The sequence below is a fragment of the Melospiza melodia genome, chromosome 2 (genome assembly GCF_035770615.1).
Source record: "Melospiza melodia melodia isolate bMelMel2 chromosome 2, bMelMel2.pri, whole genome shotgun sequence".
In the NCBI taxonomy this organism is placed as follows: domain Eukaryota; kingdom Metazoa; phylum Chordata; class Aves; order Passeriformes; family Passerellidae; genus Melospiza; species Melospiza melodia.
Window position 1 is genome coordinate 101,458,477 of NC_086195.1, and position 27,352 is coordinate 101,485,828.

General features: G+C 34.5%; 1 protein-coding gene across 3 annotated transcripts in view; it reads left to right on the forward strand.

Moving 5' to 3' along the window:
- PIBF1 (progesterone immunomodulatory binding factor 1) overlaps positions 1–27,000 on the forward strand; it is a 106,528-nt gene extending 79,528 nt beyond the window's left edge. For 2 of the 3 annotated variants that reach the window (XM_063149426.1, XM_063149427.1), the window contains 3 exons: positions 4,836–4,920; positions 22,979–23,155; positions 25,428–27,000. In XM_063149426.1, coding sequence (XP_063005496.1) covers positions 4,836–4,920; positions 22,979–23,155; positions 25,428–25,484 — 319 coding nt within the window. In that variant the 3' untranslated portion in view covers positions 25,485–27,000. Of the gene's footprint in view, positions 1–4,835; positions 4,921–22,978; positions 23,156–25,427 lie in introns of those variants that run through there. The other variant, XM_063149428.1, reaches the window with a different exon arrangement.
- Positions 27,001–27,352: the final 352 nt, after the last annotated feature.

Consider the following 27,352-nt stretch of genomic DNA (forward strand, 5'->3'; position numbering starts at 1 on the left):
ATTTGCATGAACAACTTAGGGACCCACTGCCAGGTGATTAAAGGGGTGCTGATACCACTGCTGAGGTTCAGGAGTGAAGGCACAAGCATATTATCACTCAAGGAGAAGGAGAGGTTGTTTAGGATAATGAGGCTCTGTCAGGTGTTGCCCACATACGGTGTTCACTCCCACTCTCATTCCCATCCCTTTAGGATTCTCCCAGGCAGGCCATGGGCTGTGCTGGAGCTTGGCCTCAAACAGAACTTGGCTCTGGGAGCAACACACTTTGTGCCTCTGAACTGAGCCATGCACCTGCAGATAGGTTTCGGATACAAAACCTTGGGCTTGAGTGACAGGGCATCTGCAGGATGCATTTATAGGTGGTCTGCATATCTCAAAATACTCTGTTAAGTAACTTCTTATTTATATTAGACCACATAGCACTCTCGTTAATAAAAGTAAATAGTGCTGCTTAATAAGAGCAGTGCTGTGTGTGAGGATGACTCCTTGCTGCTATAAAGAAATCTCTCTAGCATACAGTTCTTTAGCCAGAAATGAAAACATCACATTTAGCACTCCTTTGGAAAAGAAATGCTTGTAACTATGTCATGCTGTGGGAAAACAAATGTATGAGTTTCATTCTTATGTATGTAGTGAAGTAATTGTAGTTTTAGTACATAATTTTCTGCTAAAAACATCTAGGTTTATAAATAACTGGAGATGTTAAAAGGACTTCATTCATAAAGAGAGGGTATTTATTTTAAATGTAGTTACTCCAATTTCTCAGTACCAATGGCTGGTTTTAAAAGAGGTTCACTTATGCAAAAGCAATACTCAAAAGCCTTAACTGTGTGGAAAATCCAGAAGCCATATAAGGATTTTGCTCACTAAGAAGCTTTGTACTGAAATGTTCCTTACCTAAACATTTTGGGTTCTCTAATTGCCATCCAAACATGAAGCTCGACATAGAGTGTTAGATGAGTTTTTCCCATCAAAGAATGGGCAATGAGCTTTTTATGAGAACATTACCATTCTGTGAAATATGCACCATCTATTCCAATAGTACTGCAGCTTCCCAGAGAAATGCTCCAAGCAAAATTTGTAGAAATATGTCCTTTTTTTATACATTTTCTGACCTGTAATACAACTTTTAAAAAGTCCTTTGGGTTGGTTTTTTTTACAGTTTGAAAAATTAATTTTAATTTGGACATTTCATGGATAGGTTTTTAAGCCTCCTGAAACATTTCAATTAAAATCATTAAGCAATACTCTCCTAAATCTGTTTAAAAATCTGAGCTGTGATTATTTAGCTGCACAATGAGAGATCACTGAATTGTCATGTATTCTCTCTTGGAAGGAACTTTTGTTTGGAAAACGTTTTATACCTCCCTTTCTAATTATGTGACTTAAGAACAACATTTGACCTAGACTAATAATTAGCTGCTTACTTTGAGCTATTCATCTGTAATTTGCAGACAAGGGATAGCTTCACTACATGGCTATATTATATATTCAGTTATATGTACAAAACATATACTTTACATATACTATTTGTGTTTCATTTTTTTCAATGGCAATACTATATCTAAATATAAAATGAAAAAAAAAATCAATATTGGACTATTCAACTTCATGCTGTAAGGGCAAATTAACAGAAAGGCACAGTCTATTTCTTACAGCATCTGGAGTACACAGTTCCCTGAAAAAGAGACATACTTTTGTTTCCAAACTGAGTAGAAGTAATAAAAAATCCAGTACTATATAAAACCCATGATTGTTTTGTGTGTCCAGCATAAACATATTATTCAGAATATCTAATTATAGAAGCTTCTGAACAGGATAGTAAGTAATATATTTACACTTCAGCATTAAAAATGGTTTCGTTGCCCTAATTGAAAAGAGTTTATAAGGCTGAAACTGAGAAATGTTAGTATCTATTCTCCAGAAAAATCATGTTGCCTAAAAATGTCTTACATACAATATCCAGGCTACCATGGCTTTAGATCCTGAGTGATCTAAGCAAGACAAAACAAGCCCGTGGTTGCTATGAGCAACGTGTATGCATATGACAAGCGTATTTTATGGTGAGCCCGCATTCCTGGTACCTGGATTCATACCTGGCTGGGCTTTAAAAGCATGATGGAATGAAACTAGATGTCCTCACAGACAATTTGGTTTCTTCTGGAAAGCACACAGAAAAAGCAGGATTTGCATTGCTTTTCACTTAGTTCTCTAACCTGGACTTTTCAGGCCACAGTTCTCACAACGTGCACTTTCTCCACATTCAGGATGAGGCCATCAGTGACCAGCACTGTGGAGCACATCATGATTTTATCTTTTTAGATGGAAGTTACAACCCTTGAGCTCTAGTGTTAGAAGCTGGTTTGCCTAGACTCATAGATGGTGGCTTCAGAATCATAGCAAGACACTTGGGGCACTCCATCACCAAATGGAGCAGCTCATCCTTGCCTTCAGCTGTAGGTCTCCACTGTACATGGCAAATCAAGTTATTTTGGTGATCCATGTGAAAAATAACATTTAAAAAGATGCCAGTGTCCATCCAAATCAGTGAAGGACCTTCTTATGTGATGACAAAGTGTCTAGTACCAACAGAAAGAGGAGGTTACCAGCATGTGGCAAGGCAAGGATGATCTTTCAACAGTTCTCACTTAGGTCAGCTAAAACAAATTGTAAAGCTGCTCTCTGATTTGTAGCACTGCCAGTTAAACTTGGACTAGGTTAAACTACTCTTCACTGGGAGTGTAAGGTATGTTAAGCCTAGAATCTCTTTGCTGCTATCCAAGACGTTGGTTCAGAGCTTTTTAAACCAGAAACTGAAATGGTCAGTTTTATTCCCAAGATGCAACTTTTAAAGGTATTTCTGTTTAACTTGTCATATATTATCATTCTGTCTGTTAACTCTTTTCCCACTCTGTTAAATGTGCATATGCCTCTTGCAGTATTCTTTCATGAGCACATGAATTATTCCCTTCTATCTGCAATGATGAAAAAGCACAAGTATTGCAGAACTACAAAATTCAAAGTTGCATATGCTTTGGTAATTCTACATCAATGTGTATGACAGAAAAGACATGAAGTGCTACTGAATGATATAGTAGTCTATGTCCTGTATTTTACTATAAACAAAGAAAATTATAACTGCTCTACATAGATCACTTACGTCATATTATTTCAGAAGGTATAAGCAGTATAAGTAGAATAGGTTCTATTCTGTAAATGAAACTGAACCTCAAACATGAACTTCTGGTTCAGTCTGAACACCAATGATTATGCTTATTCAGTACACTAAAGTCTTAGAGAAACTTGTATTATTGCTTCTCTAATAAGTTTTTGAGCTTCTAGAAGGATTAGTTTATGTTCTTAAGAAATACAGAAATCCAAGAAAAAGTGATATGAAAGTAACAACACATGAACCCAAGAAAAAGAAGGTATAGCAATTTCATCATGATTAAAAATGTGACAGAAAATAAAACTCTTAAAAATATTAAAATATTTTTATAATTTTTAAAATGTTATTACTTTTCTTTTAAATAGTTGAAACAACTGAGCAATTTGGCAAAAGGATACATTTTTTTCCTGAGAATTAATGAATGCCTAGAAGGAATTGACAGTCATAATTTACAATACAGAGCTTGTAAGGAACTGCCAGAAAATCTCTGGGGCAAAGAATGATGTTGCTTATTTGAAATGAGCGGATGATACACGGCCAATTGAAGATTGATTTATTTTGTTGATCATTTCTGGATCAAATATTGGAAATATTAAATAATTTGTGTTTGCAACATATGTAATTGCTCCATTTATGAAATTTTAATATATTTGCTTTTGAACTCCTGACCTGTTTGTGGTATTACATATTTGCATTCCATATGCAGAATTGCATTTTTCATAGTTCTTGATTTATGTTACAGTTTATATTGTACAACGTATTTTGTTAAGTCATGTTAATGGCATACATCACATGTCTTCCAAGAAAATCTCTGTGACTGTTTTAACAAAATAGATTATATACTGGTATTATGCATGCATTAGTCTAAAATTTAATGTTAGAAACTGATGCTGGGGCTAAATAGGAAAATACATTTAATTATTATAGAACTGCTGCCTGGAATCACAATGTGTATGCTAAACATTTCAAATGTTCATGTGCTATAACTATGAAGACAAGGAATGATTAAAGTTAAACATTACATTCTGCTATAAAGGTATGCCTTCATGCTAAATCAGTTTTCATACTTGCTTCATAGGACAAGCTTGATCCCATACATTATCCTGGAATAAAAATATTAAAAATAACAAAAATATCTTTACAATTTTTGCAGAAACTATACAGCTAAAGGGAGAAGAGCTGTATGTTTTTCTTCCTTGTATTTGCTATTTTCAGAATTCTAAATACAGTAGTATAAAGAGTTCATATGGTGTGCTACTGCTAGTGTCTAATACAACAAAGAAATCCACATTTTGATACAAAAGTGTAGGTATAAGGAGACTTACTTTGCTTATAAAATAATCTCATTTTGCCTAGAAGAAACCAAGAAATGGTAATAGAAGATTCTAATCATTTAAATTACCCTTCAGAGGGAAAAAAGAGGCATTTCGTGAAGGCTTTGAATAGTTTTTCCGTTTGACTAAAATAAGAAGTTGTACGTACATTTGGGCATATTTATAAAAATTTCAGTGCTTGAATATAGAGAAGGATCATTTGATACAATTACTTGAGCAGATTTTTATTGTTGCCAGTATTTAGCTTTAGAAAATGCATGTTTCAGCCAGAACACAAGATTAAAAGAGATTATCTGTTGCTATTACTGCATTTCCTATCCTCTTTTTACCAGTCTTTTAAATAAAGAAAAGACAGCTTTGCTGCGTGTCAAGAATCAAATGGCAGCAGATTTGGAGAGACTTCTAAATGACCGTGAGGTAATCTTCCTTTTTTAGCATTACTACCATAAGTGCACTTTTTTGCTGCTGGGTCTTAAACCACGGAGAACAAAATGGTTTACTTGGATTTGATTTGTTGGGGTTTTCTTGTCTGTCGTTATCAGCAACACAGGTGACCGTGTCTGTTGGCTGCTGGGGAGGGTCTCAGTTACACTCTCAGTTGTTAAGTTCTCGCTGATGGTTTATTGTCTCTGTTCTTTCATTTTTTTTGCCTTGAACAGTGTATGGTGATTGCAAGCATTTAACAAGAATCTAGATAAACACAGTGAAATTGATACACATGTAATCTGCAAGGTCTGCTTTTGCCACAGTATGCCTCAGGGATCTCTCTGTGCTCCCCAGTCCTTGCAGCCAAACACTGGACCAAACCACTGTTCAATTTATTTCCTGTACACTCTTTTGAATCCCTTTTCAACTCCAAAAGAGGAGTTATGGAGAGGAAACAAAACAATAGTTACACAGGTTTCCAAGAAGAGTCGAGGTACTTTTTTGTATACTTACCTGAGTTTCATCTGAGCAAGAATCAGGGTGCTACTGGACTGGATTATACTCTCAGATATAAAAGTATGCAAAATTGTGCTGCTTAGGGAACCCTAAGGGCTCTTGTCAAGATTTTTATCTGAACAATCTTAAGAGATTAATATATGGCATAGGAGAGAAAATCTGCAGATTAAATGTCTGAAACAAAGGATGAAAATAAATGAAGTTTACTGCAGGAATCTGAGAATGTGAATAATAGCACAGAATTTTCTAAAGCTAAAGAGTACTGAAGATATAAAACCAAAAGCTGACCTAAGCAACTATTAAATCTTCTCCCAGAGGTGCTGAATGATTTGGCAAGGATTTGCAGAAAAAAAATACAACATTAACAAATCAGGAATGAGGAAAAACAGTGCAAATTATAGATACAGAGTGATGGGACCTCACTACCCACTTACCTGTTCAGAAAGTGGTTGTAGAGGCATAGCAATAGTTCCCTGACAACATCTTTCTTTTCTCTTACTGGTAAGAGAAAAGATGGAGCAATTCCTTTCAAAGAAGCTACAACTCCCCTAAATTATCCTGTCAGAGTTTGGATTATCACTCATTTTAAAACATTATTTTCATGGAAAACTGACTATCCAACTCTTGAAGTTTCATTCCACCTCCAAAATTGTTTTCCTTCATCTCCTTTTCATACTATTCATCACATTCCCTTCTTAGATCAGTAAACCAAAATCCGTGTCATTAATTGGTCCAAACTAGTTTGTCTCTCCCAAGCACTTAAAAAACTCCTTTTTGTTAGAACCAAAACAAAAGAGTTTCACTAGCAGCTGAGTCCAAGTGAACCTCAACTTAAATTAAAACTACTAATTCTGTTTGCTGAGTTCCAAACCAAACTAATGTATGATTTAAACATTTCTAGATAGTTTATAAACCTTACCATTATATGCATGCTTTATCATATCCTTACATTAATGATATGAAAAATACTCAGAGGAAAAATGATGTAATTGTATAAACATGTAGTGTTTTTTCCAATATTATAGGCCCTTGGCCTAATTTCAAATTAATTTCTTTCAAAATTTCCTGTTCCTACTCTTTCTTTCCCAACCTCTGCTGCTGCCAACTAGTTATGCTCACAGAGCAATGATACTTGGGTGCCTACTTTTAGTAGTGTCATATCAATGATCACGCATTGCAGCTGAATAAAAGCAGTAGAAAGTGATAAAATAAAAATTTTTCCATGTTTTCTAAGGAAACTATAACATTTCTAACTTAAAGCTATGCAACATTTTTTACATCCAAACTACATTAGCCCCTGTGAGTACCCTCATAAACGATTCCTGATATGCAGCAGTTTGCTTCTTTGTGTCACTTCACCATTCCAAACTTTAAATTCTGTCAAACAATCAAGGGAGGCTGGCAGAGGAAGGCTTGATTGGAAAAGAAAAGCAAATGCTTGAGTCTGAAACAGACTTCTTCGATGTTTCTCATACCCTGAATGTTAAGAAATTGATCAAATATTTCCAAAATTAGTACTGTTTTCTGAAATTTCTTTTTACATCTGTTAAAAATAGGACATATTAGTGAAACAGTGATAATATTTTTAAAGATACCTCTGCAGAAAAGAATATGAATAAAAAATATGAAAAAGAAACATCAGAAGTTGCATGTTTGAGGGAAGAAAACTATGAAATGCCAGTACAACACACAAAAAAATTCTCCTGAGAAACAAAACAGTAGCTAAAAATGTTTCAGGAAAATGTTTGAAAAGAAGAGGTAGCTTTTGTGTTTGTATGTAAGTTTAACTTTTGTCAATTCTCTTTTTTCCTAATGCAGCCTTTTATTTTTTACTTCTAATGCAAACTTCTTCCAGTAGTTTTACACTTCATGAATTTCTCTAAAAGGCAGTTATCTCATGTATTGAAATCGTTGTACAGATAGCAAGTTAGTCTTTAACTATACTTCTTTGCCATCTTAATACAAGATTTAAATTTGCAGTAACGTCACAATTTTCCAGTAATTATCCTTGCTGACAGAAATAAAGAATACAAATTTTCTCACATCAGGTTAGTAAAGGGTTAACTGCATTTAAACAGATTGCAATTTTAAATAAAACTGACAGGCAACCTGTAAATACAGATCCATACACTTTGAAAAAAAAAGATGAATTATGGGTTTATGTGTTTGGTACGTGCTATCGTGTAACAGGGTTACTATCAGCCTTGTTCAGTCATTGCACATACTAAACTGTCATGTCTTGTTAGGAATTACCTTGTTGCTCTCATGTTTGCAAGTAGAAACATTAGAATTCTTGAACAGATAAACCTAAGATATTCATAGTTAAGATAAAATGAAGTTTAGGTATGTTAAAAGTAACTGCTAAAAGTACAAGCAAAATGCCAAAATGATGTTAATGCTGTCTTCCAGCAACAAGTTTCAATAGGTGCACAGCTTTGAATTCAGGTGTTCCAGCCTGTGTGGTCTGAGACTGTATTAACTCTTTTTAATGGAATGTTAGAGTTTCAGGGTTTGGAAAGTTATTTAATTTTTATCGCTTTGTGATATCAGCTACATTCATAATGCTGCTTTGGAGACTATTATAGCATTTTATACAGTTTTTAAATAAAGAACTTACATTTATGATTAATCTTCTCTTTTCACAGATTTTAATTTTAGAAGAAGAAAGTTGAAAGTTATACTTTGAATCTTGGAAGAATTTCTGTAGGTTTCTTATATGAGCTCTTTTATTGCAGGAAAAAATTACACTAAATGTTAATGTCATAAAATAGTTCATTATTTCAAATTGTACAGATGTCTAATTTGATGATGAATCTTATATTTTGCTGTGGGACATCAAAGTGAAAAATAGTTATTTGATTATGTAAAGCCTTAAAAGCTTCTGTCCACCCATGAAGGAGACAAAAGGAAGGTTGGGGTTTTATTCAGACTCTGTTCTTGGCCTAAATTCTGAATTGTTTCTTGGCCTGCTTCTTCCTTTTCTGTCTGAATTAATTAGTAAATGAATGTGGAAAACAGTTTAATCTAGTTTTTCATTTAGATCACTGAGAATCAGCTGGTAAGATAAATTTTCTTGCATTCTTCATGTCATTAAATGCAAACTTCCCTATTAGAGGGAGTTCAATGGCATTATCATGAATGAGCAATATCTAGGATGATGTTGAGATCATGTTGGAGGTTCCTAATAAACCCTTCTCAGTGCCCCTTGTCTTCTCTGAGCTCTCAGAAGGGTCTGGGGTGCGTTGTATTCAGATGCCATTTGTACACCCCTTAGTGCAAGACAGCAAGTTAATGCAGCCAGATTTCTCAGTTGATTTTAATATATTTTCTATGTTTTATCAAGGTATTATTATTTAATTGTTTTTCTAGATCCATCAGAAAAGTACAAAACATTGGAGGAACAATGTGGTGTCCGATTAATAATCTCCCTGTAAATAGTGTGGGATTTTTTTTAAAAGGGATATTTCAGACCTCCAGAATATTTTTTTTTGGCATTATTATTTGTAGAGTCTGTTCTCATTTTAATCAGCTGAACTTCACACTGTTGACACTTGCAACTCGAATAACTGAGCCACACCAACACCCACTTGTAGTTTTAATTCTTCCCACTAAATAATTAACTGTGTGGCCTGGCTCCATCTCTGGAACTTATTTCCCATGTGTCTTTGTATAGTCAGGGAAGAATGAGTAAGAAAGGTGTTCCTTCAAAAAATAAATCCAGGTGAAATTATACATCATGCCTGAGTTGACCCAATAACACTACAGCTATAACACTACCTTACCCCTTTGCTCCTGATTCTCCTGCTCCCTCCTCCTGTTCCACCAGCTCTGACACACTTCTAATGCTGCAGTAGGACACTACTGCAAATCACTAAAGAGATTTGCAGATTTAAAGAAAAGAAAACAAACCCTACAAAGGTCTATTGCTGTCTGTTAAGTTAGCAGTTTGAATGATCTTTGGAAAGAGTCCAGCAAAGAAAAAAAACAAGTAAAAATATTTATAGTCAGTATTACTTACCTGTGATAAAGAGGGCATGTTGTGTCCAAAACTGTGTAGAACACCAGCTTCTGTGCCATCCTTTATCTGCATCCAAACGTTATTCCTTTGTGCATATAACGGGCATCCATAATTTAAAGGCACTGAAAATGCAGTTCTCTCTTAGGTGCTAAAGTTAAGTGGGATGAATCCACTAAATCTTTTTGTTGAAGCTCTTGATGCATGATTCCTTTTATCTAGTTTATTGGTTTGGTTTTTTTTTTCTTTCCAACAGTCAGCCTTTGACTAAAATATTTACCATGATCTCTGTGATCCTGGCAATTCCATTGCCTTTCATGCTTGATGCAGTTGTTAGCATTTTGTAACATCAGAAGTGCAATTCTAGACTTTATCCATTGGCTTTCAAACCTCAGATGAAAACTTGGAAGGGCAGTCTGTCAGCACTCAGATGTTTGGCAAGAAGTTTTAGTAATAATTTCCTGAGGTTACATTTAAGAGGTTATAAATTTGCTATGCTTTGATGTATAGCATTGTACTATTTCTTCAGAAATTTAAGATGCAGATGTGTCATAATAAAGAAAACTAATAATGTACACAATTAAATCTATTTTAGCTTTTCCAATTCAAACAGTGTAGAAACTGAGTTCTAAAATCTTGAAAATTAACTAGCTGGGGTTTATATTTTTAATGTGAAGTTCATAATCCACTGGGGTTTCGTGGAGGGAAAAAGCAGAGCAAGTAGAATGAATGGAGTTCTTTTTATGTTTCAAATAGAAATACTGTAGGAGATCTTAAAACAAAAAAAGAGACAGTGGTATAAGATACACCAATAAAAGACTTTAATAGGTGTTCCTTCAAGTCCTAAGATCAGGGTTTTTTGTATGAATATAAAGGACTTCATTTACACTAATTTTTTAACTGCTTGAAATCACCAGTGTCTGACTCAGTCTGGCAATGCAGTAATTTTTAACCTAAAAAAGTAAAACTAATACTATGAAATCATTGTCATAAGAAATAGAAGGGTAACATTTATTACATAAATGCTGCAAATTCAGGCTATTTACAATAACCATTTATTTCCTGCAATGCAATTGTTTATGCAGACATGATTCATTATCAGCCCCTGAATATTATACACCAGGTAAGAAGATATGACAACCTGCTGATATTTTGTCTGCTTTACACATCTGTGCCCTCACCCTACATTAGCAGCTGTGCATACAAGTGATAGAATGTAAACTTGCTGAACTAGTCACCTGCCTTATTGACACATTCATGTGTTACTGTGCCAGAGCTCTTCAAGTGAAGTTAGCAACCAGAAACCAGGCTCTGGCTGTCTGCTAGGGGACAAAGTAGAAAACATGTAGTAGTTTAAATAAACCTGGTTGATATCAATCAGTTAAATGGCTACAGGACACATGGAGTTTGATTGCTATTTGTTTACTTAAATCCATTTAGCTTATGTCAGGAAATTGTTGTGTCACTCAAATTGAGTGTTAAATCTGTCTAAATATGTGTACCTGTATTGGTAGGAATCTTCAGCTAGATTGGGTTAAAATTTATATTGGTTAACCATTGCAACTTCTTATTCTATTTAAAACATATTAAAAAATAAAAAAATTCTTAGTGAGCTGTTCTTGCTGCAAATAGTCTACCAGGTTAATATTAAAATGCTAATTGCCTGAGCGCCTGTTATGTTGAACTTGCTTTCCAATTGGCAGGTGAGGAGCATTCCATGTGTGATGTGTAACTCACCATTTATGAGTAAACCTAATGCTTTTCCCTTAAAACCATGTTACTCTTTCCCCTTCCCAGGCTTTCACAGTTTCTTATCAATATGTCAGAATAATTCTATTTATTAACTGAATATTTCTGTGGCCTTCACCACTGTAGCTGAATACCTGTCTCACAGATATTATACCCTCAAGTTAAGCAGAAAACTGTTACTATCCCTGTTTTGCAGAAGCAATAATCAAAATAAAAGAAAAGGTGTTTTGTCCAAAACTCCCCCATTTGTGGAAGAGGTTAAGAGTTCATGTGTCCTAATGTAGTATCTTACTCACAGCCAGCTTTTGTTTGTTACATGTCTCAGTTCAAAAGCCTGAAAAGAAAATCTCCTTAGCATTTATTTTTCCTAACTAGACACAAATTAACTCTCTCTCTAAGTCATCTTCTTATATAGGAACTGATTGCATTTTGGAAGCAGTTTCACAGTTACATTTTCTCTTCATATCATTCTGAGAATTTACATTCATTTTTTAATCAATGTCTCCTGAAAAAGGCCACTTTCCAATGTCCTGCGAGTCTCTTAAAGATTAAATATTAAAAATTAAAAATGTGAATTAAAAAAAAGTTTTTATTAGATCTGTAGGATGGATATTTTGTATTTTTTATATAAAAAGAAATTTCACAACAGGCCAGAGGTCTTATGTGAGGGAGATTAAAGGTCTAGTTTATTTTGTTCTAGGAAACAGAGGATGTGGTGGGATGCAAGAAAATGAGATAAGCATAAGGCAATATTGTTTAGCATAAGTTAAGAACAGAAAATAGTTATTTCATTATCTTTAAAATGTTAAAATCTGACTTATTTGTTAGGTTTTGATAAATGGTTGCCAAATGCATTTTCCAAGTGTGTTTAAGGTTGGAGAGAGTCCATGTGACCAAGAGGAGAAACAGTTACTAATTAGTCATATTAGGAAATGCATAGTTTGTGAAGGGCTACAAGTGTTTTTTCAGAGCATCTATAAATGATCAGGCTAATGTTTCCAAGGATTTACATAAATGCTTATGAATGCTAGATTTGAAACATGGCCACATGAATTCAGAATTCCATGACATTGTTCCAAAATTTTAATGTTGACAGTGTTTGAGAATCCAGTAGCCTCTGGTCTTGCATTCATCTTTATGTCAGTATCCTGCACAAAATCCTGGTATTTCTCAATAGTTATCCTGGTTTATTGCCCACAAGAGCAAAAGAAAAGTCAGATGGTTTAATTATTTTTCTTTCCTTTTTTTTTTGTGGAAATGCAAGGGGTCCTGAAGTATCTCTGCTTTACCTTACTTTGACCATTCCACTCTATATTACCAGTTTGTCCTTCTTACTTTTGTGTTGCCTTTGCAGGATACCCTTCACTGATAAATTCTCTGTGCCTTGATTTTAATTCCATCTCAGCAGTGACCTTGAGAATTCCAGATGAGTTTTCAGCATTTCACTCTTAGTCATACTTTAAAGTCTGGCTAATACTATCCTTAGCTGTAATTAAGTTATGCTGAAGAAGATTGACTAGGAATAACCTAGGACAGAAAGCCAATATGTTGGATTTGGGAACCTGGAGAGTAGCAACAGCTGCCATCTGCAAAAAAACAGAGGTGGAGAGAAGTTCAGACGCTCATAAAAAGCTTTGGAGTCGTAAGGGGGAGGGCAGTACGTGTTTAATCAGGGATGGAAGCTTAGTGGATAAAAGGAAAAACTGCTTTGTTGGGGAGAGGGGAAGGAAGGGGTATCTGCAGGGGTTGGGAAGATACGAATGAAAAGATGTGATTGGTAACAGGTGCCTTCAAACAATCTCAATCTCTGCCTCTTCCCCCTCTTTTTCTGTGTAAAAAGATTGTACACGATAATGTCAAAATTATTTGTGTTTCTAAAGTGAGCGACTTCCTGCTCATCTATGTGCTGCAACTTGTTTTATATTAAAAAAATGCTGATGTACAATGCTTAGCTCTCTTTTTAAATGTTAAGCCACAGAGTAATTATCATTTTTCTTATGCTACGTTTATGTTCCAAGATTCTAGTTTCTATTAATGTTCTGCATGTTTTCTAAGTAGATTACAGGAACATTTCTGCATCACAAGTAAGCCCCGGAGCTATTCTCAGCTTTAAGCTTGGAGAAACAAAGTGACATTTACATAGCTAAACGAGTGTAGAGAAGCTTCTGGCTCATTTTTTACAAAGAAAAATATGTTCCTAAGCAGTAGTTCTCATCTTTTTGTTATCTATTTTGTTGCTGTCAAGCTTTAATAAACAGTGAATTCCAAATAGCAGTGAATTTAGGAAGAGGATAGACTTAACAGCACTGATTCTTTTCTTTGAGCTGTATTATTCAGAATGTGTTACTATCTTTAATATATATTCTTGCAAGAATTATCTTTCCCTTCACAGTGTATACAGTAAGCAGTTGTGTAATAAATAGGAGGCTTCATAGGAAAAATGCAACATATATAAGGATTATGGGATGGAATTGGCATGTGTATTTTAAATTATATGGCTTTGAGGGAGCTAGAATCAATTAAAGGGATAAACTTTAAACAAGAAATTGTTGATTAATCTGAAATTGTTCAAATTTTCTCAACATCTATCCCATGTTATATTCTTTTTTCCCTGGATTGGCTATGTATATTTCTGTCTCATTCTACTGCATATCCAGCTGTGTAAAAATTTTACTTTTGTACATTTCATGATAGCATTTGACTATTACCAAGTGGAAAGTGAATTTAAATACTGTAAGAAATAGCAAAGACAGGGAGAATTAAACTAGAATATTACCATTTCATAAAATACAGTAGCTTCTAATAATGTATGAAAATAAGGCTGTTTTAGCATATTAGCATGCTAGCATCTGTCTCTTGTTAGGTGAACTTAAGAAAGCATACTTTTTATTAAATATTGAGTAAATGAATGTGACAATGGCTCAGCTAAAAAAAAAAAAAGTACTTGGAGAATTAGTTCTAGTTACAATTACAAATATTTTTCTGATCCACAATGCCAAAATGAAAAAACTTAACAATTTGACATGTTAGTTCTGAATTATGAGACAAATTATTTCCTATTTTTGTAAATACGTTAGAAAGATTAAACTATTAAGAACAAATTTAAGATACAGCTGAAATAGGCAGAGATTTTTATGTATCTAAAAAAACAGAAGCTGTTCTCTGCAGTGACTGGGACATTTTATTGTTGCCACAGTTCTAATGCATTCACCTTATAAAACTGGAAGTAGTTTGTAGAACCATATAGTCACAGATCTGTCAGTTCATTTTAAGGTTTTTAAATGCACTGGGATATAGAGAACTAGTGAATTAAGTGTAGTGCAGAGAAGTTATCAACATCCTGCATATGGTCTGGCATCTTTCCACCACCCAGTTATCAGCTTCATTTGTTTGGTCAGGACATTTCATACTGTCTTCCAGTTTCCAGCTTTACAGTGTGATCCATATGCTTTAGATGACCATATGTGCAATTCTCACACTGAAATTCTTGCTGACTTCTTGTATTTCCAGTACAGCTGCAATTAGGATGCAACTATGTCAAATACACTCTGCCTTACTTGAAGGATTGAACCATGACTTGTGATGTTTTCTTGATTTCATGGGCGGTTGTTAAAATCTTCTTTGAGCTCTGTTATGGATGTAGATTCTGCTCCTGATAGGCAAAAGCTCAAGGAGTTCCACTGTTGAAGCTGAGTTTGCACCAGTTGTGCCACTGCTTCCTACCCATCTGCAGTCTTAAGTAAGGGAATGGACTGGCTGACCATTTGCTTAATTTTGCTGTCATGTCAAAATGGCATTTCTGCACTGTCTTTCCCCTGTCTGACAACTTGCCATCATTAATGACAAGTTACTGTCCAGTGTTGTGAATCCGTGCTAATGGTGTTGGTCTTTTTCCACTTCCAGCCAGAAAAGGGAACTGATAATTCATTCCAGATTATAGCCTACCTTCTGCAGTATGTCTCTAGCAGGAATAAAACCCCTGAAGCACAGTTATCAAATAGTTCTTTGTGTGAATTGTCAGTACTTCTGAAGAGGAGACGTTGTAGGTACTACTTCTGTTTGAGAGTCTCATTCCTTGATAATGACACATATGTCTCCTTTCTGTAGTGCACTCCAAAGTTTGAGTACCATACTCAAACTTCAAAGTGCTGTATGCAAGTCATTGCATATGTTGAAAAGTTTAACCGGGTTTTGTTTCAGGTTTTGTTGTTGTGCAGAAATATGTTTATGCCAAAAATCCGTACAGTGAGCTTTGGTTTTTTACCTCCATTTTAACTGGTAAATTCCAGTGCTGTCAAAGGTACTGCCACTGTAAAGATGATTTGAAAAGTTACTTGTCAAGTGACAAAGTGACAGAAATGGATCTTGCCTAATATAAAAAAATATCAGGTAGGTATCTACACCTGAAAATCATCTAGGGATTTGCAGTTAGGAAAAAGAAACAGGTACTATTATGACGTGATTTACTATTATGACCTTAATCTCATTTAAAATACGCAAAATTATTATTATTTTTTTAATTTCTCACCAACAGCAATATAAAGGGATCAGACAAGCTAATTTGCCTAGGTTTAAACATTATTACTGAAGATATCTAAAGATGCATGTGAGGAAATCCAACGAAGTATCCAGTCATGTGTTCCAAAGCCAAACTTTAGTCAGAGTTGTCACATGTTCCAAAGCCATATTGCAATCAGAGTTCTCACAAAGATCCCTGTCTACCTTAGTATTAGCAATTAAATCATACAACTTTATTTCAATGTACTTTTACTTTCACAAAAGTTTCAGTAGAAGTCTAAGAGGGATCCAAGTGAGGAACTGCACGGGACTTCGTAGAGGGCAATGTCCTTAGCATTTCTCTACCATCACCTGATGTGCCCATTAATCTTGATCCTAGTGAACACCTTGAGACAGTCTACTGTGAAGATGGTTCCTTCTGAAACACCCTGCCCTGACTTTTCCCAGATTAAGATAATTTTCCCTCAAGAAGAAGATATAGGAAGTATAAAACTTTCTTTTTATCTCTGAATCCTCTCTCGTATATTGAACCTGAACTTTTCATTCTTCAGAGACTGAGAAATCATTCCAGAATATGCTCTTTACAGAACACTACCAAATGAATATAGCATTCTTAAATGCTGGTTTAAGTTTCTCAAATCAAGGTTCTTTAACAAACCTGTAGCTTCAATTTCTGAACTCTCTTTTTCCCTGTGCAGACTTGTTTGAAGACTACAATAGCTGGGTAACTAAGAGGAAACATGCAGGTGAAGACAGATTGTGCTGACTTGCCATGAACATGTTTTTCATGCCAGTATGGCTATCTTCCCTCACTTGTATGTTCTAATATATTAATTGGTTTTATTGTTAATGTTATTTTAGAAGTTAATGAAGCCATAATAGTCACCAGTCTGCTACATTCCAAGCTACTATTTGGCTTCCACACTGAGAAGAGTCCAGTCTCTGGTCTCAAGTTGTGGTGCACTAAAAGTCTTTTTGTGAAGCAGTTTTTTGTTCAATCCCTTCCATGCATGGGGGGTGTACAGTCAAACTCCAGACGATACATATTTTATTTTGAGTTATAGTTTAACCACATGGGGACCATATGGCAGTTAAACTGAAGAATATCAGCTTTCCAAAGGAGGTCCTGACCGTACATACTTTGCTCTCACAGTACAGGAGACTTAGGGATTGGGAGTGAGAATACACATCTAAAATTGTCACGTTAGTGCTCACAAATTTTGAAAGACCTTAACTTTTGATCAGCATCCCTGAGGGAGGAGACCTCAAGTTTTATCCCTCTTTCATCTGATTTTTCTGATTTTGACAGTGAAATTGGTTTTCTGTGCTATTCTTTTATGCTGTGTTCTTCTCTGGGAACACTTGTCAGTCATCAAAATTCAGTGGTTCTGCCAGAACCTGATACATTTTGTAGGGCAGAAATCTCTTGTTCAGCTTCCACAATACAAGTTCTCTGCTTCAAAATGGAGTTGTAATCTAAGGTGAAGTTTGCAATTGTAAATTCTTAAATATATGCAATTGTAAATTGCATATAGAATTCCTAAATTCTATATGCAGAGCTTAAAGTAGAATGCCACTTGCCATGATAAAGGTTCAGTTAACTGACATTCTATTATCAGAGTCACTTTTGCTTTAGAGGACATTTACCTGAGTGCAGTACCATGACCTTTACTGCATGAGGAAAGAGCCAGATGGATCTGACACCCACTGGTTGCTGCTATGATTTTAGTGATATGGAAAAGACATTCAATTTACCATTAGAATGAGCTACCTTGAGACCACACAGTATATATCTCTTCCTACTGAGGAGTTCCAACTGTTTGGTTTGATCTACGTAACACTTCTTTTCAGGATCATTGTATGGAGATTTTTTGAGGTGCAAGACTTCCCTGCTGTAAGAACCTAAGAATTGACATGTATGACATTGATTCCTGTTAGCCAGTTATTTTTTCTTAAGACTGTTATTTTGTATCTGCTTCCTGAGTATGATAGATAGATAGATAGATGGATAGATAGATAGATAGATAGATAGATAGATAGATAGATAGATAGATAGATAGATAGATAGATAGATAGATAGATATAGATAGACAGATAGTTATGTCTCATTAACTGCTTATATAAATTTACACAGTTATTATAGCTATATATACACATATATAATGTTAAGTGCTATTGCAAGCTTTTGAGTGCACATAAGAGGATTCTTTTTTCCTTTGATTATAGTTACATGACAGAGACAGAAAGAAAAAAAAATTATGCTGTTGACAATTTTCTGAAAAAAAATGAAATTACTGTCTTGATACTATACTTGATTACAATGTTTAATGTAGGTATTTCTTTCACATACTTCATCAGTTACATGATAAATGAGCACCTTTTTATGCCTCAGTCATTTCTCACGAGACAGTTCTTTTTCATTTTGTGATTTTGTTACAATACCTAATATTCTGTTAATTTTGAATTAGGAAGACATAAACTGCTCTTTTGGTACATGTATGTTTGAGCATGTATCAAGGACATCAAAACCAATGTTAATGGAGTTCCCTTTATAGCATCTGTCACTCAAAATACACTTATATTTTATATGGCTCCATGCCTTATTTTTGCATTTGCTTATCGTCTAGTTGCATTGCTAGTTGAAGGAATCAAATTTTATCCTTTGTATTCCAAAACTGATCCATTTTCTAGGTCCTATTTTAATTATCCATAATAGACAGGTAAAATATATTTTAAATAAACCACAGCTTATTTTTACTTTTAATTTAAGCTCAAACATCATTAGAAAGTCCCTGAATTTTCTGAAGTATGAGTAGGTAATACCCTTTTTTACTTTACCTTTTAAAAATTACTTACACTTCTTCAGTTTGGTTCTTTTAACACTGTTTTAAAGGCTGATGATTTCCAGTTAGTTCCTCAACACCATTATTTAGCCTAACAAATCAGCAAGGTAGAACTTGGGAAATATTCCAAACTAGAAGACATTTTAATTAATGGACACTGTGGAAAAGACTGCTGTCTATCCCTTTTATGTACCTTAATAAAGAGTCATAGAAACACTTAAGTTGGAAAAGACCTCTAAGATCGAGTCCAACCTTTGTCTCTCCTTCTCCGCTTCTATATTGGCACACAAAATTGCTTTTGCTATTTTTAACTAAGGTTGTTGGACATAACTTACCAAAAATAAATGGAAATGAGCAAGTAGTTTCTTCTGATACTATTTACAATGCAATACATGTTACCTTACTTCACCTCCTGCTACATCACTCCCAGTATTCTCAGTCCATTCATTCTAATCAGTTACTTTGAATTCCAACTCCTTTTCTGGTTATGTATGCAGAATTATCAAGTATTCTTTATAGTTCAAGTAATCTTTACTAAATATTAATTAATATCCATAAGTAGAATACAGGATGCTAGATTGTCCTAAAGTATAAATCTATGTATGTTTTGGAAAACCTACCAAGTAGATAATCTGTGGTGTGAAATCTTGTTCTAAAAACACAGTTAGTTCCTTTTAAGAAAATAATTTGATACTTCAAATCTGTGTGCAAGGGGAAGTATGATTGCACACTGGCTATTCAGGATTAAAGTTGTTTTAGGCAAAGTAGAAGCCTGAGAAAAGTAAATGATAAGGAAAGTGAGGTGAGAAATGGATCCAGCTTATCACAACTAAATTTAGGTATCAAAATGAAGGTGTCTGTGGTGAGGTATCTTTCTGTGCTTTATAGTTAACAGCAGCCTAATCAGCAAGACTAATGTTACAACACCAACAGTGTCCCACTTCTGAATGGAGTCACTTTCCAATCTGCATTGTCTGTAATAGAAAATTAGATTCTTAGCTCGTGGTTAGATACTTATGTTTAGATACAGCAATTTAAGTGTTCCAATTTTGAGTGAAATCCCAATTAATGTGTCACATAGCTCATTACTTTGATTTTTTGGACTTGTGCTGGTACACAGAGCAACATCCTTAACAAAAATTCATCAGGTAGCTGTGGGCAGACTGTCAAAATATTTAATAATATAGTCCTGATACTTGTTTGTATGGGTGACACTAATTGTATGTAAGCACTGTTTTTGTGCCAGCTGCACAGGTTACTTTTTTCCTTGTGTCATCTTAACCCACTGGTTTTTGCCAACTGCATTGTTTTCCATGTGTCTGCACTGCCACATCCCCACGGAATGTTGCGTAAGCGGTGAGTGGGTGCTTGTGTTCCCGTGGTTGGTGACAGTGAGGCCAGAGGTGTAAAGCCAACCCAGGGAGGAGCTGGGTGAATCCACTCAGAGGTGTTGGTACTCACAATCCTCCCAAGAAGGATTTCTGTCTGGCTGTCCAAAGCCAAAGCCCTCAAACCTGGAAGCCTCAAAACAGTGACACGTATCTTGCGTAGCATGGCTTATATGTCCAGGAGCCAGCGTGGCAAAGACCAAATACTTCCCCAGAGAAATTGGGAAATGCAGAGCTTTAGCAACACTGTTTTCTACAGTGCACTGAGTAACTGAAGGAGATATTGTAAGTAAACAATGTGCACAGCTCTGCCTGGGCATAGAAACATGGACTTCACACAGTAAAAAGCAGAATTTTACTCATCCATTTCTCTTTACATCTTCCTTTACTTAGCTTATCCTGAAGCTAGTACCTGTCCTTTTCCACAAAAGATTCTTACCTTCTCCTTTGAACCCTCTACCTGTTTTCCTCTTTTTTCAGGAGGTCTTGTTCCCACTGGAACAAGTTCACATATTTCTGCTAAGTACAATCTTCAGAGCTGCTTTTTCCTTGCTAGCTTTCTAAATCAACTTGCTGGATTTTAGGATTGGAAAGTAATACTTACAGAATCAAGATAGCATGCCAGCAGTAGCAGGTACTCATGACTGTTTGAAACGTAAAAGTGAAGGTAAGCATTAAGATTGTGTTCAGGAGCACAGAAATCTGAAGAGATGGTTAAAATTACTGCAGTCCAAGACAGAGTTTTGTTTTCAGTTTTTCCTTTGTTGACTACAGCAAATCTCTGGCAAATATGTTGCGGCAATTTTCTTTTCTTGTTTAGCAGTACACATACCAGTAATTCTGTTGGATTCAGTGTTTCGTGTGCTATTTATTTTGCCAAGTGTCTTAAGGTCTTTCTTACTAAATGAGGAGGGGGTTTAGAACAAATATTAAGACAACCTTAGCTAAATCCTTATGATAAATTTGGCTGTGATGCCAAAATAGCTTCTTCGTTGTGGACTAATTTTTCATCCCCACTCCCTGTCATTCTTTCCTATAGCTTCACATTAGAGAATCCTCCTGTCACAAGGGAAGCTTGTGTGAGAGCTGACTCTCCAGAGCCTGTTCCAAGTCTGAAAACACACAGTGCTGTCAAGTACAGGACAGATTCTATTAAGTCGAGACGACTTTAAACTGCCAAGTGGATCTTGACACAAGAGAATTTGACCCTACACATTCAAGTTGCAACTCTGTTTCTGAAATAAATCTGTGTGACCGTTCTTGTGTTTTGCCTTGTTCAAACGTGCAACTATTTGGTCCACAGAATAACACAGTTTAAGTATAGGAACACCATTTGCTAATGTCAAAACATTGTTTATGTACAATTTAATCTCCTGTGATGGTGTATTTATTTGCTGTATACTTGCTTGAGTTATTTTCATCAAGAAATTCTGTCTATGTGTTGCTTTGGCAACATCTTTGCAGAGTTTACAACTTTGAAAAACATGTTGGCATCAGCTATGCAGTCCTTTTAAACAGCTGCTCTGCAGTCATGCTGTTTCAACATGCCACCACACATGGCTGAATTATGCAAATAGTTAATATTAAATGACTGAGATACAAGAACAATTTGTACACTCGATAAAGCTGGTCTTTAGTGTAAGTGTAACTTCCATTCATGTAACTCAGTTAGTGTTCGACAATTTAAAGGCTTCAGCATGTTTCTTTTGACTTTGTTTCTTGTATTAAAGGCAGCAGTGGAAGGAGAGAAGGTATATGGCAGGAGTATTTTAAAAGGTTGATGGTTTTTTTTTAACTCATTACTAATAATTCAATGAAAATAGAATGTACATCAATGTCATTTTCTAGCAGGTATTAAATAGGTAAGATTTAACAAATATTTGTCATTCAGCTATAAACACAAATTATCCTTTTCTGATTGAGAGATGAGACACAATGTTAATTATATATAAGGCTAATACAGTAACAGTGTTGCTTATTGAAGACAACACCATTTGTAAAAAGCAAGCAAACAAAAACATTAATGTTTTAAAACATGTAAAATTGTCTTAAAATTTACATTGAAAGGCTTTTCTACTGATCTTGCTGTTCTAAATCTACAATAATGAATGCTCGAAATAGTAGTACTAATAGTAATAATAATAATTAATTTGCATTAATTATTTCTCCTTCTCTTTATATCCTGTAACTTATTTTATAATAATCATAACCATTACATGGGGGGGAGAGGGAACATGAGGAGGTAGATGTGGTGAAACATGACAAAAGAAGATGTGCAGTTAAAGTCAGAAAATGCTATGTTTTTTCCTTTATCACTCTACTGTACATTTTGAATAATCTGGTTTGTTCAGATTTAAGTATTAAGGAAAGATTACATTTTTAATTCAAATTGTTTTTATAGGATATCCAAAAAAAGGCTGCATTTCTATATATTCGCATTCCTTTTTCCCCACTGGAATTTTAATTTTTCACAAAACTTATTTTCCATTCTGATCCTATTTTTACTGTACATCCTCTAAAGGTTCTTCATTGATTCTTCTTTTCTAATACGGATATAAAGAAATATATCCAGATTATAAAGAAATAGTAATGTATTTATAATTTTCTGTGCAAGACCCAGTGCTCAAAAGTACAAGTTGCCAAAGTCATTCAAATTAGATTTGTACAGTCCCTCAGCCTGAAAACTAAATGCAAAAGAATTCTTTTAAGTGGAATGGAAGTTGAAGTTAAAAGAGATATAATGTGCTTCTTACTACACAGTAAATGTTCTCTTTTACAGCCTTTAAGCAAGACAAAATTTGAGTTTTATAAATCCCCTGTGCCTGTTTGATTTTCTTACTTTGCTAGGGTTTAAGTAGTAATCTTATTAATTATAGCAAGTATATATTCTTTTTTACATTTACGAATCTATGTTTGGTGAATATAAGGTGAATATAAATTTATTATTAACAAATAAATATTTATAGGTTCAAATGTAATTTAACATAATAACTTAGCATTGTTCTTTTGTGGTTTTATAGGAATTAGCCACAATGAAGCAGATTATTTTTACTCTACGTGGTAAAGGCTGTGAACAAAATCTGCCTCAGTCTCGTATTGGTGTAAAAAGTGCAACTGGAAAACAATCAATCCCTTTGGTAAAACTGCTGCCAGAACATGAAGAAGAAAATATATTTACACCTAAGCCAACGTTATTTGTAAGTACTGTGATAAGAGTAAGTGCCAAAACTTCTGATGCTTCTCCTCACTTTAAAAAAAAAAAAAAAAAAAGTGGATTCATCCTTCAGGGAGATGTGTAATTAATTCAGCTCTTTATGGAAACAGTCAGTGTCAAGGAGAAAAATTAGAGTTTTTGATGTTTTTTAATGATTTAGTTACTTTCTATATCTTAAGCTCACAGCAAACCAGGTCTTTTTTTTTAAAAATTGTTGTATTACAACACTGAGGGGCTAGCAAGATTTTAATAGTTGTAGGGATTCACAGACCATGTATACTAATTTAAATCTACTATGATTGTGTGTAAGTGGAGTTTGTACATATCTATATTAAGAAGCAGGAGTGAGGAAATAGGTGTATTTCTGCATGCTTAAATTGATATATATTAATATGTATGTGCTTATTTATCTGAATATATATAAAAAACAGAACACCAGTATTGATATCACTTCTGTTGCTATGGAAGCCTGATGTTATAAAATCAGTATAAAACCCTGTTTTATTCCTTCATGAACTAAAAACTTGGCTTTTAATATTTGAATTGGCCCACTTCAGATTTAGTGCCTCTGGTATTGGAAAGTTTCCTGAAAATGGTTTAGAAGTTTCTGACTATGACTGTGTCTGAACTAATAGATTGAAGACAGCCAAGTTGAAATGCTGAATCACAAAGCAAGTCATTACTCTTATTTACAAACTTCATAATGCTACCTTTCTCTGGGGTGAACTGAGTGTATCCACACTGCATAACATATGTGCTGATTTTGTCCAAAGAGAACTCTTTTTTTCTTTTTTTCTTTTTTTCTTTTTTTTTTTTTTCTTATTTTGTTGGTTTTTTGTTGTTTGGGTTTTTTTTCCTGATAGAGACTTTAACATACAGTGTCTTAAATAATATGAGGTTTATAGTGTAGCACACCCATGTATTGGGTGTATAACACAAAAAGTAGGAAACAGTAGCATCTCTGGGACATGACATGAGGACATTTTGGAGTTCAAATTCTGCTTGAATAGCATTATTAGACTAAACACAGGCTTATCCAGTGCTGTTTCATGCACAGTCCTTTTGGTAGTGCTAAATCATACTGCCCAAACTTTGTTTTTGATGGAGCTATTCAGTGATCCGAAACATAAGCAAACAGTTTGTGAAAATGATCTGGGGTTTCCTTGCATAATCTGTCTTGTCCTACTTAGGGATATAGAAATTGTGTAGGAATACAGGAAGACATTACATTAAGAAATTGTAACCAATTTCTCTGTGAAAAACTCTAGCCTTTGCAGACTTAGGAGTAGAGAACTGAAAATGGGCAGATGGCACATGTTTTCTTCTTAGATAGGAAAAGAAATCAGTAGTCCTGTAAAAATCCTGCCAGTTTAGGTCAATTTCCAGAATTCTAAAAGCTTGAACAAATAGACCAGATTTGTCTATGTAACTGGAGTCTTCAAAAATAATAAAGCAGACTTTTAAATTAAATTATTTTTATGTTTTGGAAGAAAGAATGAATAGAGAGGAGTCAGAAAAGGGAACTAGAAAGGAATAAGTTTAGGGACAACAGACTGAGACAGTGCTCACTAACTAAAGAGATTATACCCAACCCTGGAAGCAGAATAGTCCTTACCTTGTTCCACCTCCAATTGATTTGTTCTATTTCTATTAAAACTTAAACTATTTTATTTTATACAAACCACTACTGAATTTGCAACAAGCAATCCTGACTGTGTAGCAGTAACCCATAGGATTATGAAGGCAAGGAAAAGTTGCTCACAGACAATTCTCTGCTACTAAAATACCTTGCACAGAGTTAGAAAACTTCTGTATTCTTTTATTTTCAATTAAATATTTTTAAGAACTATATTTCTGCATAAAATGTTGGTCAGTTTTGGCACACCTAAGATCTCTTTTCTAAGATCTATTCCTTTCTTAGCTGGAAAACATAGATGATGTTATTTCAAATGAAACCTATTTATGGCACAGTTGATGCTTGTTTTCATTGTGACGTGTATATTTTTTTAAAAATTAGTTCGTTTTCACCTTAAAATCTGCTTTTTATAACCTGGAAATGGGGAGGTTTTAATATTGGTATGTTGTAATAGTACCTTTAAATGGGTTATTTTGGTTTTGATATTTGCATTTAAGCAAAGAACTCAACTTTGAACTACATAGGAAGGACAGAGACTTGGGTAGATTGTTTAAATTATGTAGATTGCATGTTTTTCTTTTGTTCACTGTATCACAAATAAATGTTCTTTCTTTTACAGACAAATAAAGAGGTACCTGTGTGGTACAAGAAACTGAAGAAGAAAACATCAGCATAGCATTTTTCAAAAATTATTCAAAATAATCCTTTGGGGAGCTTTTCTTTAAAGAAAGTTATTTTCACCATAGTGATGCTCACTTTACTGTAAAAGCAAACAACTGGTTTGGTTTTAACTATTTCTTTTTTGACTGTCAAATACTCTTATGCTTCATAAAATAATTTCTAGATCTCTCATGTGAATAAAATGTGTGAAAATGATACATGAAATAATTTTGCTAACATTTATTTGAATTTTATAGATAAATAAACACTAGTGTGTTCTACACATTATAATCTGGGTAGTTAAAGGATGTATTATTCAGGGTGTTCAAATTAATGCATGTTTCAGCCTTTTTATATTGTTTTTCCTGGACCCTGTGTTTCATGCCACATTCCTTGCAACTATTCTGACTAATGGAAATTTTCAAAATATACATGCATTAGTATTGTATTTTCTATAAATGAAATTCATGTCAGCTGGAAACAAAATTTCCTACTGGCCTTAATTTGTAGTTCATCACTTGATGTCATTTGTATAACCAAACAGGCATTAAAATACTTTGAAGAAGCAATAAAATACATCCTAATTATCAGCACTGATACTTTATGGGCTAGACAGTAGTGCAGTTACATCAATGTAATAATAAAAATAGAACCATGATGGGTGAGGACTGTAGTGTGCAGTAGGGAAATGGATAACTTACCATATTTAATTGTATGAAAATAAGCTCAAAAGTCCAAGTACACATTCTACTTGTTTATTCCACTCCACCATCTATTCTAATTATACAAAAGTTCTCTAATTTTTCAAAGCATTCTTGACTGCATATGGTACGTTTCTATGTATAACGTAAATACAGATCTTTTAAGTACTGCATACTGAAAATATTGCTCAGATTTAATTTAAGAGAAAGCTCCTTCTTCTTAGTGCCTTTTTCCTTGACAATATCTCTTAAATTGTTAATGTTTTCTAACCTGGACATGAACAATAACTATTTACTATATAATACTGAGCTATATCAAGTTATGATTCCCAGATACACTTTTCTTCATTTTCCAAACAGTTGAAGCACAGTAATACTTCCTCTGCTCCAGGAAAGCGTCCGTTTCCTTTTTTTTTCATTTTCTTGTTCTGAGAGACCAAGGTAAAAATTGGTAATTGCTGGTAATAAAAATTGCTGGTAATTGCACATCACATATTTAAAATTACCATTCTGTGAGTGAGGTAGGCCAAGTATGTAGACAGAGGTGATAATCTTTTATTAGACTAACTGCTGCTCTCTGGGGAAAAAATCACACAAATTTTGGGCTCACAAGCATTCAGTGCAGTCATTTCCAAATAAAGTTTCCAGAAGTTAGGTTTTATCTAACATATATTTTTATGTGACTAGAATCCTTAACTTTTATTTCCTATAAAACAGTTCCCATATGCAGATTGTAATAGATATGAATGTGATTCAGTCCCTAAATGAACTTCCCATACTATTTTGTTTATCTGTTATCAATGAATAACTAATAAACTGTATTATCTAGAAGGACTGTGAGCTATTTTAGGCAAGATACTAGTCGGAATCTTAAGTATTTCCAATTTGTTTTCCTATGGTGTGTTTGTAGACAAATTGGTGAGATACAGACTGTAAGATGGGTGGCACACCTACCTAAAGAGAACATGATCAACAATGCCATGTCCTGCTGGAATAGTGTCATCCCTTGGCAAGTTCACAGGCAATACCAGATTTGAGGGAGTAGTAGATGGAGAGGTCTCAGAGCATCTCAAGAGGCTGGAAATTGGGTCAACAAGAAATGTATGAAGTTCAACAAATGCAGTTGCAGCCCCACATCCAGGATGTAATAACCCCATATGCCAACACTGCTGCAAAGCAGCTT